This window comes from Saccostrea cucullata, unplaced genomic scaffold (genome assembly GCF_032062105.1).
Source record: "Saccostrea cucullata isolate Sc308-1 unplaced genomic scaffold, CSIRO_AGI_Scuc_v1 ctg1055, whole genome shotgun sequence".
Taxonomy (NCBI): domain Eukaryota; kingdom Metazoa; phylum Mollusca; class Bivalvia; order Ostreida; family Ostreidae; genus Saccostrea; species Saccostrea cuccullata.
This window is the reverse complement of record NW_026929665.1, coordinates 85,205-100,036: the sequence shown is the minus strand read 5'-3', so window position 1 is coordinate 100,036 and position 14,832 is coordinate 85,205. Positions and strand designations below refer to the sequence as shown.

Here is a 14,832-nt window from a genome sequence, read left to right as displayed (position 1 = left end):
TTCTTCGAGTATTAACTGGTTTGGGTCAGTTTATGTGCTGTTTTATAATCCTCTTTTGCAATGTAACCTGATTACTAGATACTAGGTCTTTAATATGTCAAATTCTCTCTTTATGTACTAATGTCGGTTTTTTTAAATACATTTTTTTTAAAAAAAATTATGGCCTTTACTTTTGAGTTTGACCTACATTAGTGAAAACTCGAATCTCCCCATGAACCAACATTGTACAGTTGGTTCTAGCGATTCACATCACATTTATTCCTAATGGCGAAATTCTTGTGGTACCCGTTTTTACTCTATGGACTTGACTTTGGAGTATGAACACTTATTAAAAACATTTATCTTAGCCATATATATTTACTGAATGCTTGATTTTCGGGTTTTCATATTAGCAAACCAACATTGTTGAATTCTTTTTCTTTAAACTTGGTGTTTGACATATGAAGAGGTTCAACACTGGCCTCGTTCTGCCATACTCGGGCATCAGTGTTTTCGGAACACTTCTTGTTTTTCATTAATCCGACTTATTGAAAAACTCACAAAAATCGTTATTTCATTTTGATATGAAAAAATAACAAGCATACATTCCATGAGATCTAAGAGTATATCGACACTTTTAAGCGACTACATAATGGAGAATAAAGAGTCTAGTAATCTCTAAGTATTCAATTTATTTCTATACATAAAATGGATTCCCGCTCTCCACAGAATCTGAAGCTGTCGAATTTCTGATAAAAGTCATAAAACTATATTTATTCTAATTAATGAAGTGGATTGAACAGCAGATTTAATGGTTTTGATCATTCTCTACATAAAACAATTCTGATAAAATTCACCAAAATTCCACACTCAGGAGGAGTCCAATCAAAATTTGAGGTGAGCAATATATTTTTTATCAACTTTATAAAGAATTTAAAGGAAACATTTACTTATCACCTAAAACGCATCCGATCCATGAAGTTGAGAAGGTCACGAAATCTTGATACGTTGGATATCTATTTTATTTCGACTCATACATAAACCATTTTCATTATATGCTTGGACTGTTTCAGTAGCATGCATAAAAATGCTGAAATTTTGCAACAGAAAAAAAATCATAGTTCATGATTCAATTCTGACACTATGATGCAAAAATCTTCGAAAAAAGAATGACATCTCGTTGGAATTATCCTGTTTTTAAAAGTGGCTTTCAGAATCTAAGTGTGATTGTATGAACGCTACAATGAGTAGAGAAAGAAGATAAACCAAAATATAACTTTGAATTCCTATTCCTTTAAATATAATTTAATTCCTTTACACAGTCAAAGAATACAGAGTAGTAAACCGTTAACCCAAAAATATTTAATCAAACAGGCAAGCTAAAATGTGATTATTTATAAACGCATTCGCAAGGTGAACGATTTAAATAGCCTCCCTGAGCTAGAGAGCAAAAACAACTTAACATAGAATAAGATGTTCCTGTATCATTTGCCTCTTCTCTTTGTATTTGTCTCAACTGCTGAACTGACCACCCTCCTGAAAGGCCGGAATTTGACCAGCGTTGAAGAGCGTTTATCTAGACTGGAACAGACAACAGAACGTCGGCTGAATGGCACAGAGCGAGTGTTAGGACAGCTACTGACAGGGAGAAGTGATGCCGATGTGTCCTCATTGGATGTCCTTGCTATCAGATCTAGTAAGAATTTTTTAGAGTGAATCTTGTCTTTTATAAACATGGGAAATCATTTTAAATTCGATTTATTTAGGCACTGCAGTAATATGTATTTCTTGCATTTTAAAAAGATTCATTAAAACCAAACGCTTCTGTAAAATAACTTAAAATCTGATACCAGGGTAGATCATAAGATGTATTTCATTTTAAAACCCTACACTACGGCAACCAACTTATCTTAAGAGAAAATTCTGCAAAACAGCAGCACCACATCGATAATTGAAAGCTTTAGACTTGCAAGTTGTAATTAAGGTATTCGACCCATAAAATGACATAATTTTCTGACCTTTAATAATCCATCCTGTATGAAATACTCTGTAACTGTTTTAAAGCAGTTAAGAATAGAAAAAGATTTACCAGGAGAAATAAAAAAAAATATAATTATCCGAGCATGATTAATTCGTTCAGTAAGAAGGCATTTATGGAACAATCAATTTTTTTAAAATAAAAATTTAAATACGACGAATATCAAAAAATGCTATAGTGGAAAGATGTATATAATACTATGAATATCCAAAAATGCTATGGTGGAATGATATATATAATTTTTTAAAAAATAGAAAAATAATTTTTCACCAGATAGATTAAAAAAAATTTTTAAATTCTATTGATTAAAAGCAAAGATGGATAACTCTTCAAGGACGGGTCAAGGTAAAAAATTAGGACAGGTTCCGTTCTTTCATACTATTGAGACTAAATATGAAGATTATTTTAACATAATTATACCTAGTATTCAGCCAATACATATATACCTAATATGCACTAAGATTCATTGAATCTGAGGCTTTTGTGAATCGGATACCTTAATTAAATGACCAATTCATTTTAAACAGGTGTACTGACCGATCAATCAGATCCTGTGCTTTTTTCTGCATACAAATCCTCACATACTAGTGGTATCAGTACCCGGACAATCATAAGATTTGATCAGACGTACATCAACATCGGAAACCATTATCACACAGAGGACGGGATCTTTATTGCTCCTCAGTCAGGCATCTACATGTTCCATTGGACCATAGCTACAGGAAGCACTGACTTTTATACTCAGCTGATTGTCGGAGGTACATCTCGCGCTTCAAGTTATGTCCCTCGTCCAGGAGGAGCAGACTCCAGTTCAGCGATGGTGATCATAAATGTGAACAAAGATGACCATGTCTGGATTCAGATTTATGGATCTAGTGAGCAGGTCCTTGGCGGGGGTAATGGCGAGGGAAACTTTCAGTCGACCTTCACTGGAATTCTTCTAAGACACACATAATGTCGTGTAATCTTACTAAGGAAACGTTATCCTGCATTAGACGAAAGAAAATAGCAAATAAATAATTAAGAAAGTACCAGTATAATCAAGAAGCTCCTTACAAAATTTTCTGCATGAAATAACGGGATAATTGTCGTGATTATATACATTTATAATAAATTTGTATAAATGAGAAACTTTTGATGATTTCATACACTTCTACCGATTTAAAATCTGAAACTAAAATTTGTTTTAAGAATATTTTCTGTTATAAAATGCATTTTTGCCCAAGACACCAGGAGTAATTTTTAATCTTTCTGTCTTTTCTTACCATATCAATACATGTATATCATTTACATGCTCTAGAGTCGCGGAGTACGTTGATTCTTACGTCGCGAGTTCGAATCCACTGTGGGAAGTGGGGAAAAGTTCTTCTGGTGAGACCGTATTTATAGACCGGTGTCCTGTGTCGCAGAAGGTATTGGTCCAAAAAATATTCCTCACAGCTCAATCACAGCTCTGACAATGGCCACAGGTAAAGTACAACCCTACACAGGTGTAACGACGAAAAGTGACCCCCGTAGAATATTGACCGGGGGTCATTTTTCTACGTAGAAATTTGACCCCCTGGTCACTTTTCTACATAGAAAAATGATCCCCTTTTCTGTAGAAATTATGGCCTTGGGGTCGTTTTTCTCCGTGTTCGTTTTGGTAGAAATATTCTTGTTAGGCGAATGCATAGTGGTAAGCTTAAAATATGATGTGATCGTTTCTGTAAGCTTTTACGCTTAAGGAAAGTCCATACTTTTTCGGATCTGGTTTAATTTTACATACGAATTAAATTCTGATTACTAGTATCACTTGTCAATTGAAATAAAATCTCTTTGGTTGATTGAAAATAATTGAGCAAGTATACATTACTTTATTACAGTGTTATTGTATTTACATAGCATTTAATATACTAGTACATTATTTATAGAAATTAACATTTTATCCATAGGATCTATATCTCATTTTTTTTTTTTTTTAAGGAAACCAACTTGAGATTTATTTTTATCAATTTTTAGGCTAAATCATCTTTTTAAATTTTAGGGGTTTTTTTAAATTCGAAAAAAATAATTGAGAAAAAAAATATTCCAAGAACGGGGGTGTATACGTTTTCAAAAGGCTGGTTTGTTAAATTTAAAATTTAAAGACGTGGACAGATCCAACATCACTTTGTTTATGTTTTTTCTGAAAGATGTGGACAGATCCAACATCACTTTGTTTATGTTTTTCAAAAGAGATTTAAAATATTCTTTTGACAAATTAATGAATACAAGAACATGCTCTATATTTACAAACAATTTCTAAAACGAGGTAAAAAATTTACAAACAAGTTGATGGAACAAGAATATCAGCAGTTTCGATTTAAGTCATCAATTCGTAAGTTCTATGATCGATACAATGACCTTGTCAGCAAATACAATTTATCATTGAGTCAAATGCTTACTGACGTTTTTCATCCTAATTGTTAGTCCATTATTCATACACTCAATTGACATCGGATTTTGCTGTTATTTCCCATTCATGATAAGCGACACACGGCCGGTGTGACCGGTCGGCAGGGGATGCTCACTCCTCCATGGCACCTGATCCTATCTCTGATGTTTTAGAGGTCCGTGTTAGCTTTGCTCCTGTTTGGTATTGTTTTATGGAGTTTTGATCTTGAATAATGTTCGTTATCTCCATATGTTTCATTGATTTTCATGATTTTTAACATGAATATGATATGATTTGGTGCATAGCATAATAAAATATATCACACTTCTTTATGTTCAATTTTGGCTGTTGAATTTTTAAAGGTATACTCTGAGACATGTTGTGTGAAATTAACTGGCAAAGATATGTCTTTTTTGGGTATTTCATCCATGCACAGGAACTTGGGGGCTTGACCTCCACTTTTCATTTTTTCTTATAAAATTTGGGGTCGCCATACCTTTTTTCCTGTTTGGTAGTCTAATATGCACTACATGTATATACTCTCTTTAAATGTATCAGTCAAAAACGATATATTTTAAAACAGCTCAAAATGACAAAAGAGTTACACTATCCATACCAAGAAGTGTATATTAGACTACCAAAATAGGGAAAAAAAGGTGTGTCTACCCCAGATTTAAAACAAAATGAAAAGGGGATGAGTGGGATCCAGCCCCCAATTGCCTGAGCTTTTCTCAGCACACAGGCACATTGAGCAGTAAAATATCCATCATGCCAAGACCTCAGTGCCGTCACACGTGACCTCGGTTATAATTTCATCCAAAAGACCCCCCCCCCTTCCAAAAAAATCATTTCAAAGTGCTAAACGCTTTGGAAAGATGAAGTTGCTACGCAGTTTTATCGACATAAGACAGTCGCGACAGGGACTCGAAACCATGTCCTTCCGATCAAGCTGTAGCAAATTCTCATAAATGAGTGTACCGTAATTTATAAGGGGCTTCTAAAACAACAATCTCACTGATCTGTCTTTTACATAATTGCTAATTCTGTGTTAAATATTTTCCTTGAAATAGGACATCATGTGTATTAACAAGAATTTGTATATTGGTATTTTTTATCTACCGTAAAAGGATAATTTCTGGAACTTTACAAATTATATGTAACAGAAATGGAAAATGACATATCATGGCATGATAGACTAAGAATTCATTTTTATTTGCAAAGTAAGTGTCTAAGAAAATCTCAGAAGAAAGAGGGGGAGGGGGATGTACACAACCAATTGTCAGTTGTCTGTGGGCTAAAAGTGTTGAAAAAGGAAGTTTTTTTAACGAATTTAAAGATATCTGTGAAAGTTGAACTATTATTTAATCAGATGGGAATATTTGCCCGCTTTGGGGGAATTTTTCTATACACTGTACATATGTATCATTATCAAAACGTTCTCGATATCTCGGTTTCCCGTATATAGTTAAAAAGTATGCATTTTAAAGCAGAATGCATTCAATCATATGTAAGTTAAATGTAAGAACTAGGGGAATTGAATTTATATAGTGAAATTACGTTGCTTTTCTAACTTCTATACGATCTTTTTTGGTTTTGTAAACATTTCAAAATTGAATTCAAATGATTAAAAGTGCTAATTTCGGAGGCCTTCATACAAGCTTATGGATATCACAAATATACGCATCATACCAATTCAGGAACAAAATCTTTGAATTAGAAAAAAACACGCAAAATATAGTCATAAATTTGTTCTCTTCAATATATTAATAGTATTATTCATTGAGATTATGCAAGCAAAAAACCCTCCATACCAGATACATCGATTACGATGCTATTTTGAAGTTATGCTATCAAATATGTTGAAAGGAGTAAAGTACATTTCTCCTCCTTACATTTGAAAGTATAAAAAATCTCAGGAGACACAGATATAAAGTTTCATTTTATAAAAATTGAGGGGGTCAAATTTCTATGGGGGTCATTTTTCAACGTGTGTGTAGTCGTAGAATTACTGGTCTGTAAAGGTTTTCTACGGTCGAAAAATGACCCCATTTGTCGTAGAATATTGACCCTGGGTCATTTTTCTACGTAGAAAAATGACCCCCTGGTCAATATTCTACAGGGGTCACTTTTCGTCATTACAACGGCACAGTATTTGCAGCCCTCCACCGGCAAGTGGTGGCGTCTCCATATGAGTGAAAAATTCTCGAGAGGGAGTTAAACAAACAAACAAACAAACGCTTATTCGTACTATCAAAATTTTTGTTGGATTGAAGAATATAGCTTGATTAGTTTCCTTAGATATATTATAGTGAACTCCTTGTAAATTGATGGCATAAGAACTGTCATAGGAATTGAACTTTCTTATTACATGTATAGGTCATAGGCGTCGGAACTGGGGGGAGGGGTGCTTTTTTGCAAATATATACATAATATAGACTTTTTTGCGAATATATACATAATATAGGCGTTGAAAATTGAAGTTTACCTGTTTAGTTGGTTTAACCCCCCCCCCCCTCACTTTCAATTTGCTTCTGACGCCTATGTAGGCAGGCCAGTTTGAAGAATGCGCGTCAAGATTAGACATGTGATTTGATGTGGATCCATTTGTCTTTCACTCAATTTTTAAGATTTGTGCTGAACTTAATTCTGTCATTTTCTTCTAAAATATTTTTAAACTGAGTTTTCAGAGTTAAAGAATTTAGGTATTTTATTGCTGTGGATATCGAAATTATTTATAACTGACTTGTGATTTTGAAGAATCTCTTCCTTAGAAAAGGAACCACGAGTAGATGTTTTATCTCCACTCTCATAAATATGCGATAGCAATATTGAACATTACGAAACATCAAGACCATTGTCCTTTAGGACTAGTATCTAATTAATTCTTAATATGAGAGAAGATGTGCGAACAAGGCGTGCAGAATGTCTAGAGTGCGACAAAATTAAAAGTGAAAAATTAATTCATAAAATCTTACTTAAAACAAATTTTCTTTAATACTTCATCTAACATTAAAGTGTACTTTAAGTAAAATCTTCAGAACTTGCACAAACCTTACAATTAAAGATTGAAATTATTTGCCTTTGAAAAAGCATAGTTTCACACACTATTAAAAGAGGATAAAAATGACCATTTTCTCATAGTAAAACATAATTTTATAGTATATGTGAGTCTTCGCTCCATTATTTTGGAAAGTTTATCTAGAGAGTTTGTCGACATTTGTCTTTCATTTATTTATTTATTTTTTTTTTGATGGGAATAAAAAAGACTTGAATGATGTTGATATTCTGTCTTTCAATTATCAATATTAAGGCCGAGAAATGAAATGAACCCCACACTAACTCCACTCAAAGGAAGTTTCTCTCCAGAATTTGAAGTGAGCAATATAATTACAAATAATTCCCAGGATTCGATGGAGCATGTTTAATTACATGTAGATGAAAAGCCTGTGCTTTTTTTGCACACAAATCCTCAGGTACTAGCGGTATCAGTACCCGGACAATCATAAGATTTGAACAGACGTACATCAACATCGGAAACCATTATCACACAGAGGGCGGAATCTTTATTGCTCCTCAGACAGGCATCTACATGTTCCATTTGACCATAGCTACAGGAAGCACTGACTTTTATACTCAGCTGATTGTAGGAGGTACATCTCGCACTTCAAGTTATGTCCCTCGTCCAGGAGGACCAGACTCCAGTTCAGCGATGATGATCATAAATGTGAACAAAGATGACCACGTCTTGATTCAGATTTATGGATCTGGTGAGCATGTCTATGGCAGGATTAATGGCGAGGGAGGCATCCAGTCAACCTTCACTGGAATTTTTTTAAGACACACATAATGTCGTGTAATCTTACTAAAGAAGCATTATCCTGCATTAGACGAAAGGAAATAGAAAATAAATATAAGAGTACCAATTTAATCACGAAGCTCCTTCCAAAATTAATGAAGAATAAATTTCTGAGATAACGGAATAATAACGGAATAACTGTCATGATTATATACATTTATAATAAAGTTTGTATAAATAAGAAACTATTGATGATTTCATATACTTCTACCAATTTAAAATCTGAAACTAAAATTTAGAATATTTTATGTTATAAAATGCATTTTTGATTTTTTAATCTTTCTGTCTTTTCTTGCCGTATCAATACATGTATATCATGATATCATTTGTTTACTCATGCGCTAGATGCTCTAGAGTCGCGGAATAAGTTGATTCTTATGTCGCGGGTTCGAATCCACTGCGGGGAGTGGGGAAAAGTCTTTCTGATGAGACCGTATTTATAAACCGAGGTCCTGTGTCGCAGAGGGTGTTGGTCCAAAAAGATCCCTCGCAGCTCAATGGCCACAAGTATACTAGTGGTACAACCCTCCACCGGCACAGTATTTGCAGCCCTCCATCGGCAAGTGGTGGCGTCTCCATATGAGTGAAAAATTCTCGAGAGGGAGTTCAACAAACAAACAAACAAATGGTTATGCGTATATTATCAAAATTTTTGTTGGTTTGAAGAATTTAGCTTGATTAGTTTCCTTATATAAGTTATGATGAACTCCTTGTAAATTGATGGCATAAGAACTGTTATAGGAATTGCACTTTCGTATTATAGACAGGCCAGTTTGAAGAATGTTCGTCAAGATTAGAGGTGTGATTTGATGTGGATCTATTTGTCTTTCACTCAATTTTCAAGATTTGTGCTGAACTTAATTCTGTCATTTTCTTCTAAAATATTTTTATACTGAGTTTACTGAGTTAAACTTTGCTAGATCCCGCTGTGTACCTCCTAAAAGATTTTTTGAAGTTCAGGATTTAATTAAATTTAGGTATTTGATTACTGGGGATATCAGAATTATTTAAATCTGACTTGTGATTTTGAAGAATCTCTTCCTTAGAAAGGGAACCACGAGTAGGTTTTATCTCCACTCATAAATAGAACTAAATCAAATTAAGTTCCTCTACAATGCGATAGCAATATTGAACATTACGAAACATCAATACCATTGTCCTTAGGAACTAGTATCTAGGTAATTCTCTTCATGAGAGAAGATGTGCGAACAAAGCGTGCAGAATATCTATAGTGGGACAAAATTAAAAGTGAAAAATTAATTCATAAAATCGTACTTAAAACAAATTTTCTTTAATACTTCATCTAACATTAAAGTGTACTTTAAGTAAATTCTTTAGAATTTGCAAAAATCTCAGATTGAAATTATTTGCCTTTGGAATATCATAGTTACACACACTGTTAAAAGAGAATAAAAAGACCATTAAATGGTAGTTTAATGGTATACTCATAGTATAACACAATTTTTCAATATAAGTAAGTCTTCGCTCCATTATTTTGAAAAGTTTATTTTCAAAGTTTGTCGACATTTGTCTTTCATTTATTTATTTATTTTTTTTGATGGGAATAAAAAAAGACTTGAATGATGTTGATATTCTGTCTTTCAATTATCAATATTAAGGCCGAGAAATGAAATGAACCCCACAATACCTCCACTCAAAGGAAGTTTCTCTCCAGAATTTGAAGTGAGCAATATAATTACAAATAATTCCCAGGATTCGATGGAGCATGTTTAATTACATGTAGGTGAAAACCTTCCTAAGCTAAAGAGAAAAGAAAAACTTGATTAATTGAAATACTAGTGCTGTATATGACAGTAATAATTTTGACATGTACTTAGGTAAATTATCAATTAGTAAACGACATTTTTATAACACGTTGGCCTATTTTAGTGACCTGTATGAACGGAATCATTAATGTTAATGTAAGTACAGAAAATTTACAAGCAACAAAAAGGGGGAGGCTGATAGTTTAATGTTTTAATTCTCAGAAAGTGGTTTAAAATAGTTAATATATTTACTGGGCTAGTACCTTAAATTGAAAATGTCCCTTTTGTAGAATATTATTAAGATACGTGCTAAAATTTCAAATAAATAAGACGGAGAACTGAAAAAATATATTAAATTGGCCAAAATACAAGCATAAAATGTAGAATTGTGTAATGATTTAATTTGATCGAAATCAAATCAACCATTTTGAGACAAGTATACATAAATATGTAAATCAGCAGCAGAGGCATGGTATCGGGGACAGGTGCCTCCATAATTTCTTCCAGTCACAACCTTTTTTAATTGTTAAACATCATTAAAAAGCTGGCTACCCCTCCCCCTTTTTGTTGCATAGATGTATAAATGAAACTTGGTTTTGAAAATAGTTGAAAATTACCGCCCCCTCCCCCAACGGCAAACACGAGATTTCTGCAACCCCCTTTCGAAAATGAGGTACTACTTGGCAGAGCAGTTAAAGATGCTGAGTGAAGAGGTGAGCTAAAATGTAAATACCTATAAAAGTGCTCACTGTTTAAAAATTTAATATTCTAGCATAGAAGTGCGTAGCGACACTAAAGGAAAACGTAAAAAAAAATATATAGCTCCAACAATAAACCCCCAAAGGTGCTCCTCTATCGTTTGCCCCTCCTCTTTGCCATAGTCTCAACGGCTGAACTGACCACCCTCCTAAAAGGCCGGAATTTGACCAGTCTCGAGGAACGTCTATCTAGACTGGAGCAGACGACAGAACAACGACTGAACGTCACAGAGAGTGTGTTAGGACAGCTACTGACAGGGAGAAGTGATGCCAATGTGTCATCCCTGGATGTTTTATACCTTAGATATGGTGAGATAAACTATATAGTGGTCTGTTTTTCCAAACAAGAAAATATTTAGAAAACATAAATATATTTCCTTTATCATAATAAAATAAAATTAATTCAATAACATAGACTGCCAACAAAATTGGTTTGTGTGTAGCAATAATAAATCCACTGCATTTTCAAAACATAAATTCTGTGAAATTTCATTTCTTTTGTAGGTGTCCTGGCCGATCAGTCAGATCCTGTCCTGTTTTCTGCATACAAATCCTCATCTACAGGCAGTATTAGTACTCGGACAATCATAAGATTTGATCAGACGTACATCAACATAGGAAACCATTACCATACAGAAGACGGAATCTTCATTGCTCCTACGTCAGGCATCTACATGTTCCATTGGACCATAGCTACAGGAAGCAGTGCTTTTTATACCCAGTTGATTGTAGGAGGTACATCTCGTGCTTCAAATTATATCCCTTACCCAGGAGGAGAAGACTCTAGTTCAGCGATGGTGATCATAAACGTGAACAAAGATGACCACATTTGGATTCAGATTTATGGATCTAGTGAGCAGGTCCTTGGCGGGGGTCCTGCCGTGGGAAACATTCAGTCAACCTTCACCGGAATTCTTCTAAGACACACACATAATGTCGTGCAATCTTCATGATCGTACTAAGGAAATACTAGTAAGTGTAAGAAGAGTGTTAACATTTATAACAAGAACCCCCTTCCAAAATTGATTAAAATAACAAGTTCTAAAAAAGGAATTTTGTCATGATTATATAAATTTATATATAACAAAGGTTCTATAAATGAAAATTTTTATGATTAATATACGTCTATTGAGAAACCTGAAACTTAAAGTTTGTTAAAGATATTATGTTTAGAAAATGCATTGCGCATGACACCAGTAGTAATTTATAATCTTTCTGTCTTTTCTTGTCATGTATAATGCCATTTACTCATGCGTTCCACCCTCGAGTTGCGGAGTAAGGATTTGATAAATTCGAAGTTCGAATCCCACTGTTAGACATGGAGACCGGTCCTACTGGTGATACTGTATAAACTGAAGTCCTGTGTTGCAGTATATTTCATATTCATAGTGAACTCCATGTTAACTTATGTCATAGGAAATGCACTTTCTTATTATCGGCAGCTAGCTAGGACAGTTTGCAGAATGTGCGTCAATATTAGAGGTGTGAATAGATGTGCATCAGTTTGTCTTTCAATTAATTTTGAATTTTTTTGCTGATTTAATTCTATCAATTTCCCTCTAAAATATATATTTTTTAAATACTAAGTTTATTTTGATGAAAAAAAAAAACGCGTTGAGGAAGTTCGGGAATCAATTAAATTTGATTGCTGGGGATTTCAGATTATTTAAAATTGACTTGTGATTTTGAAGAATCTCTTCCTTAGAATGGGGATCCATGAGTACCGGTAGGTTTTATCACCACTTATAAAATGGAACTAAATAAAATTATGTTCCTCTAATATGCAGTTGTAATATTGAACATTACCAAATACGAAGACTATATTGGTATTCATTTTTTTCAAACCTTCTTACAATTTGTTGGAATTCTTGGTTATATAAAATGATATATCTTGCTGTGGCATTACAGAAGAAAATTTTCTATGCACCCACCAAATAACCGGATAACATTTATAACTGTTATAAATTTCAAAAACGTTTTGCTAATAAACTTGTGTAAGTATACATCACTATAGGAGTTTTATGAAGAGACTTACCTTTACAATCAACGACTGACTTTTACAATTCACAGGGACCAACTCCAAACACTAAAGTTGAATTTCAACACACTATAGCTATATACTTATAAAGTAAATCAGAAAAGAAAACAAAAGTTGGATTATTACCCTCTGTCTTTAGGAACTATTTTTTGTTGCTTTATTTCAATGCTTAGTTCTTTAATTGCACGGGATAGCATATATCCAAACAAGTGAAAAAAGGCCATATTTGAAGTATGGTGTATATTTAGTGCAATAAATACTAACCATTTTAGGGTTATCGTTTTAAACATTGTATTATAAAACTCTTTAGATAACCCGTATTGCTCAATATCTTATCAAAAGAAAAAGTGTATTCCAACCGGTAGTTTTTATACAGCCTTTTGTACATTACGGCAATAATTGAAGAATAATGTTAATTTTCTCTTCTTGTAGCCAACCCTGCAACAATAAATACAATTCGGCGAAGTTGTCTTCTTCTTTGCCTCCAAACACTACTCAATATTTCATAACTCTTTAATCTACAAATCGATCGTTCAACAATAGACCTATGTGTTGAAATGATTCGATTTACTTTTCGACACCTTTTTCTTTCAAAAATGGTCCTTCTGTTTATTTGTTGTTCCGTAAATGCGGTAACAATGGGGTGACGGTTAGGATATATTTTATCCCCAAGTAAAATAAACTCATGTGGAAAAGGTAGTTCTGGTCAACCTATTTCAGGAAGATGGGAATACTGTTGAGCATCATTTAGACGACCCTTAAATCCACACTCAACAAAACAAATTGTTCCGTAATTGTAATCACTTGGGTATGAATGGCATGGAAGTGACGATGACCAGAAAAATAAGTTGTTGGGGTTCTGCTCCGGGTTTGTTAATTTTTATTGATGTACCATCGATAGCACCTACAGTGAAAGGAATCTGTGGCCATATGTTTATTTTTGAGCGCCATTCTTGAACCGTTGGCCATTTAATAAAAGTTTTACATACGCAAAACAACAATGGTATAAGTGAGTGAATTTCGTCTTTAACAGTCCCCACAGTGATATCAAATAATGTTGATAGTACATGGTATGTCGGATAACATCTCAACCATATGAGAAATAAGAGAATCCTAATTTTTGGAGAAAGTCGATGGGAACTGTGCCTTGTATATGATTCTTCCCAACTTATCATGACCAAGAGATCAATCAAAGTCTCGGGGGACTCCCCAGTGCATTCATGGAACCCAAACCTATTCCTTGAAAAAAGTCGAAATACATCCCTTCCTTTCCATACGTTTTCAGACTCCAAACCAAAACGGTGATGTATATTTAGTAAAGGGTCTGCTGGGGGTATGACTGCCATCATGATAGTGAGAATTATCTTACGCAAAAAAATTATCGTTGTCTGGAGGGGGGTTCAACAATGCAGGAAGAAAAGCCAGGGGAAATCTACTTTCGTCCATTAGTATTGTTCTACAAGTAACAATGATTAATAAAAAAAGTTATTGTCAGAACAATGACTTCCCTTTAATAGAAAACATTTGTACCTCATTTCTCTTTTTTAAACGAACAATGCTTTGAAATCCCTATACAAAGTGCAACTTTAGAATACACATTAATGTATTTGAGGTAAAGAATATTTTCTCATCTACACATTCATTTGATTTTGAATATGTTAAATCTGGTAATTGAATTGAAATTTGGCAGTAACATTGAACGATATCCATCATTCGATTCTATTTAAATCCTGCACGGGCTCGGGAAAGCCTTTTTATTCCTGAGTTGACACCGGTATTGTTAAAAGCGTGCTAGAAGATGAGTAGCAGTGAAGTGGATGAATTGCCTGAAGTATCTGAAGGTGATGTAAAATATTCATTGCTTTGAAAGTGCGAACTAATTTTACGATATAAGTAAATGGCATGATTGATTTAAGCCGAGTACTTACCGAGCACTCCTTTTAGAAAACGATACACTTTCTTAACTTTGTCACGTGGTTAC

The 14,832-nt window shown here is 33.8% G+C and overlaps 2 protein-coding genes across 3 annotated transcripts; both read left to right on the top strand.

Moving 5' to 3' along the window:
- The first annotated feature begins 1,394 nt into the window (after window positions 1-1,394).
- LOC134281662 (multimerin-2-like) lies at window positions 1,395-8,318 on the top strand. 2 transcript variants are annotated; one of them, XM_062764099.1, is made up of 3 exons: window positions 1,395-1,675; window positions 2,545-2,805; window positions 8,120-8,318. In XM_062764099.1, exons 1-3 carry the CDS (start codon window positions 1,453-1,455, stop codon window positions 8,278-8,280), a joined length of 645 nt encoding a protein of 214 aa, XP_062620083.1. In that variant the 5' UTR covers window positions 1,395-1,452; the 3' UTR covers window positions 8,281-8,318. The 2 variants fall into 2 exon arrangements, with proteins under 2 accessions (XP_062620083.1, XP_062620082.1); XM_062764098.1 differs by lacking the exon at window positions 8,120-8,318 and having other exon boundaries at window positions 1,396-1,675; window positions 2,545-3,073.
- A 2,405-nt stretch (window positions 8,319-10,723) lies between these two features.
- On the top strand, window positions 10,724-11,766 carry LOC134281677 (complement C1q tumor necrosis factor-related protein 7-like). The gene is made up of 3 exons (XM_062764112.1): window positions 10,724-10,768; window positions 10,873-11,122; window positions 11,318-11,766. The coding sequence occupies exons 1-3, from the start codon at window positions 10,724-10,726 to the stop codon at window positions 11,764-11,766; spliced, it is 744 nt and encodes a 247-aa protein (XP_062620096.1).
- Window positions 11,767-14,832: the final 3,066 nt, after the last annotated feature.

Coding starts and splice junctions, on each gene's coding strand:
- LOC134281677 (XM_062764112.1), top strand. CDS start 10,724: ATGAGGTACTACTTGGCAGAGCAGTTAAAGATGCTGAGTGAAGAG. Junction 10,769..10,872: donor TAAAGATGCTGAGTGAAGAG/GTGAGCTAAAAT, acceptor TAAAAAAAAATA/TATAGCTCCAACAATAAACC. Junction 11,123..11,317: donor TGTTTTATACCTTAGATATG/GTGAGATAAACT, acceptor TTTCTTTTGTAG/GTGTCCTGGCCGATCAGTCA.
- LOC134281662 (XM_062764098.1), top strand. CDS start 1,453: ATGTTCCTGTATCATTTGCCTCTTCTCTTTGTATTTGTCTCAACTGCT. Junction 1,676..2,544: donor TGTCCTTGCTATCAGATCTA/GTAAGAATTTTT, acceptor CATTTTAAACAG/GTGTACTGACCGATCAATCA.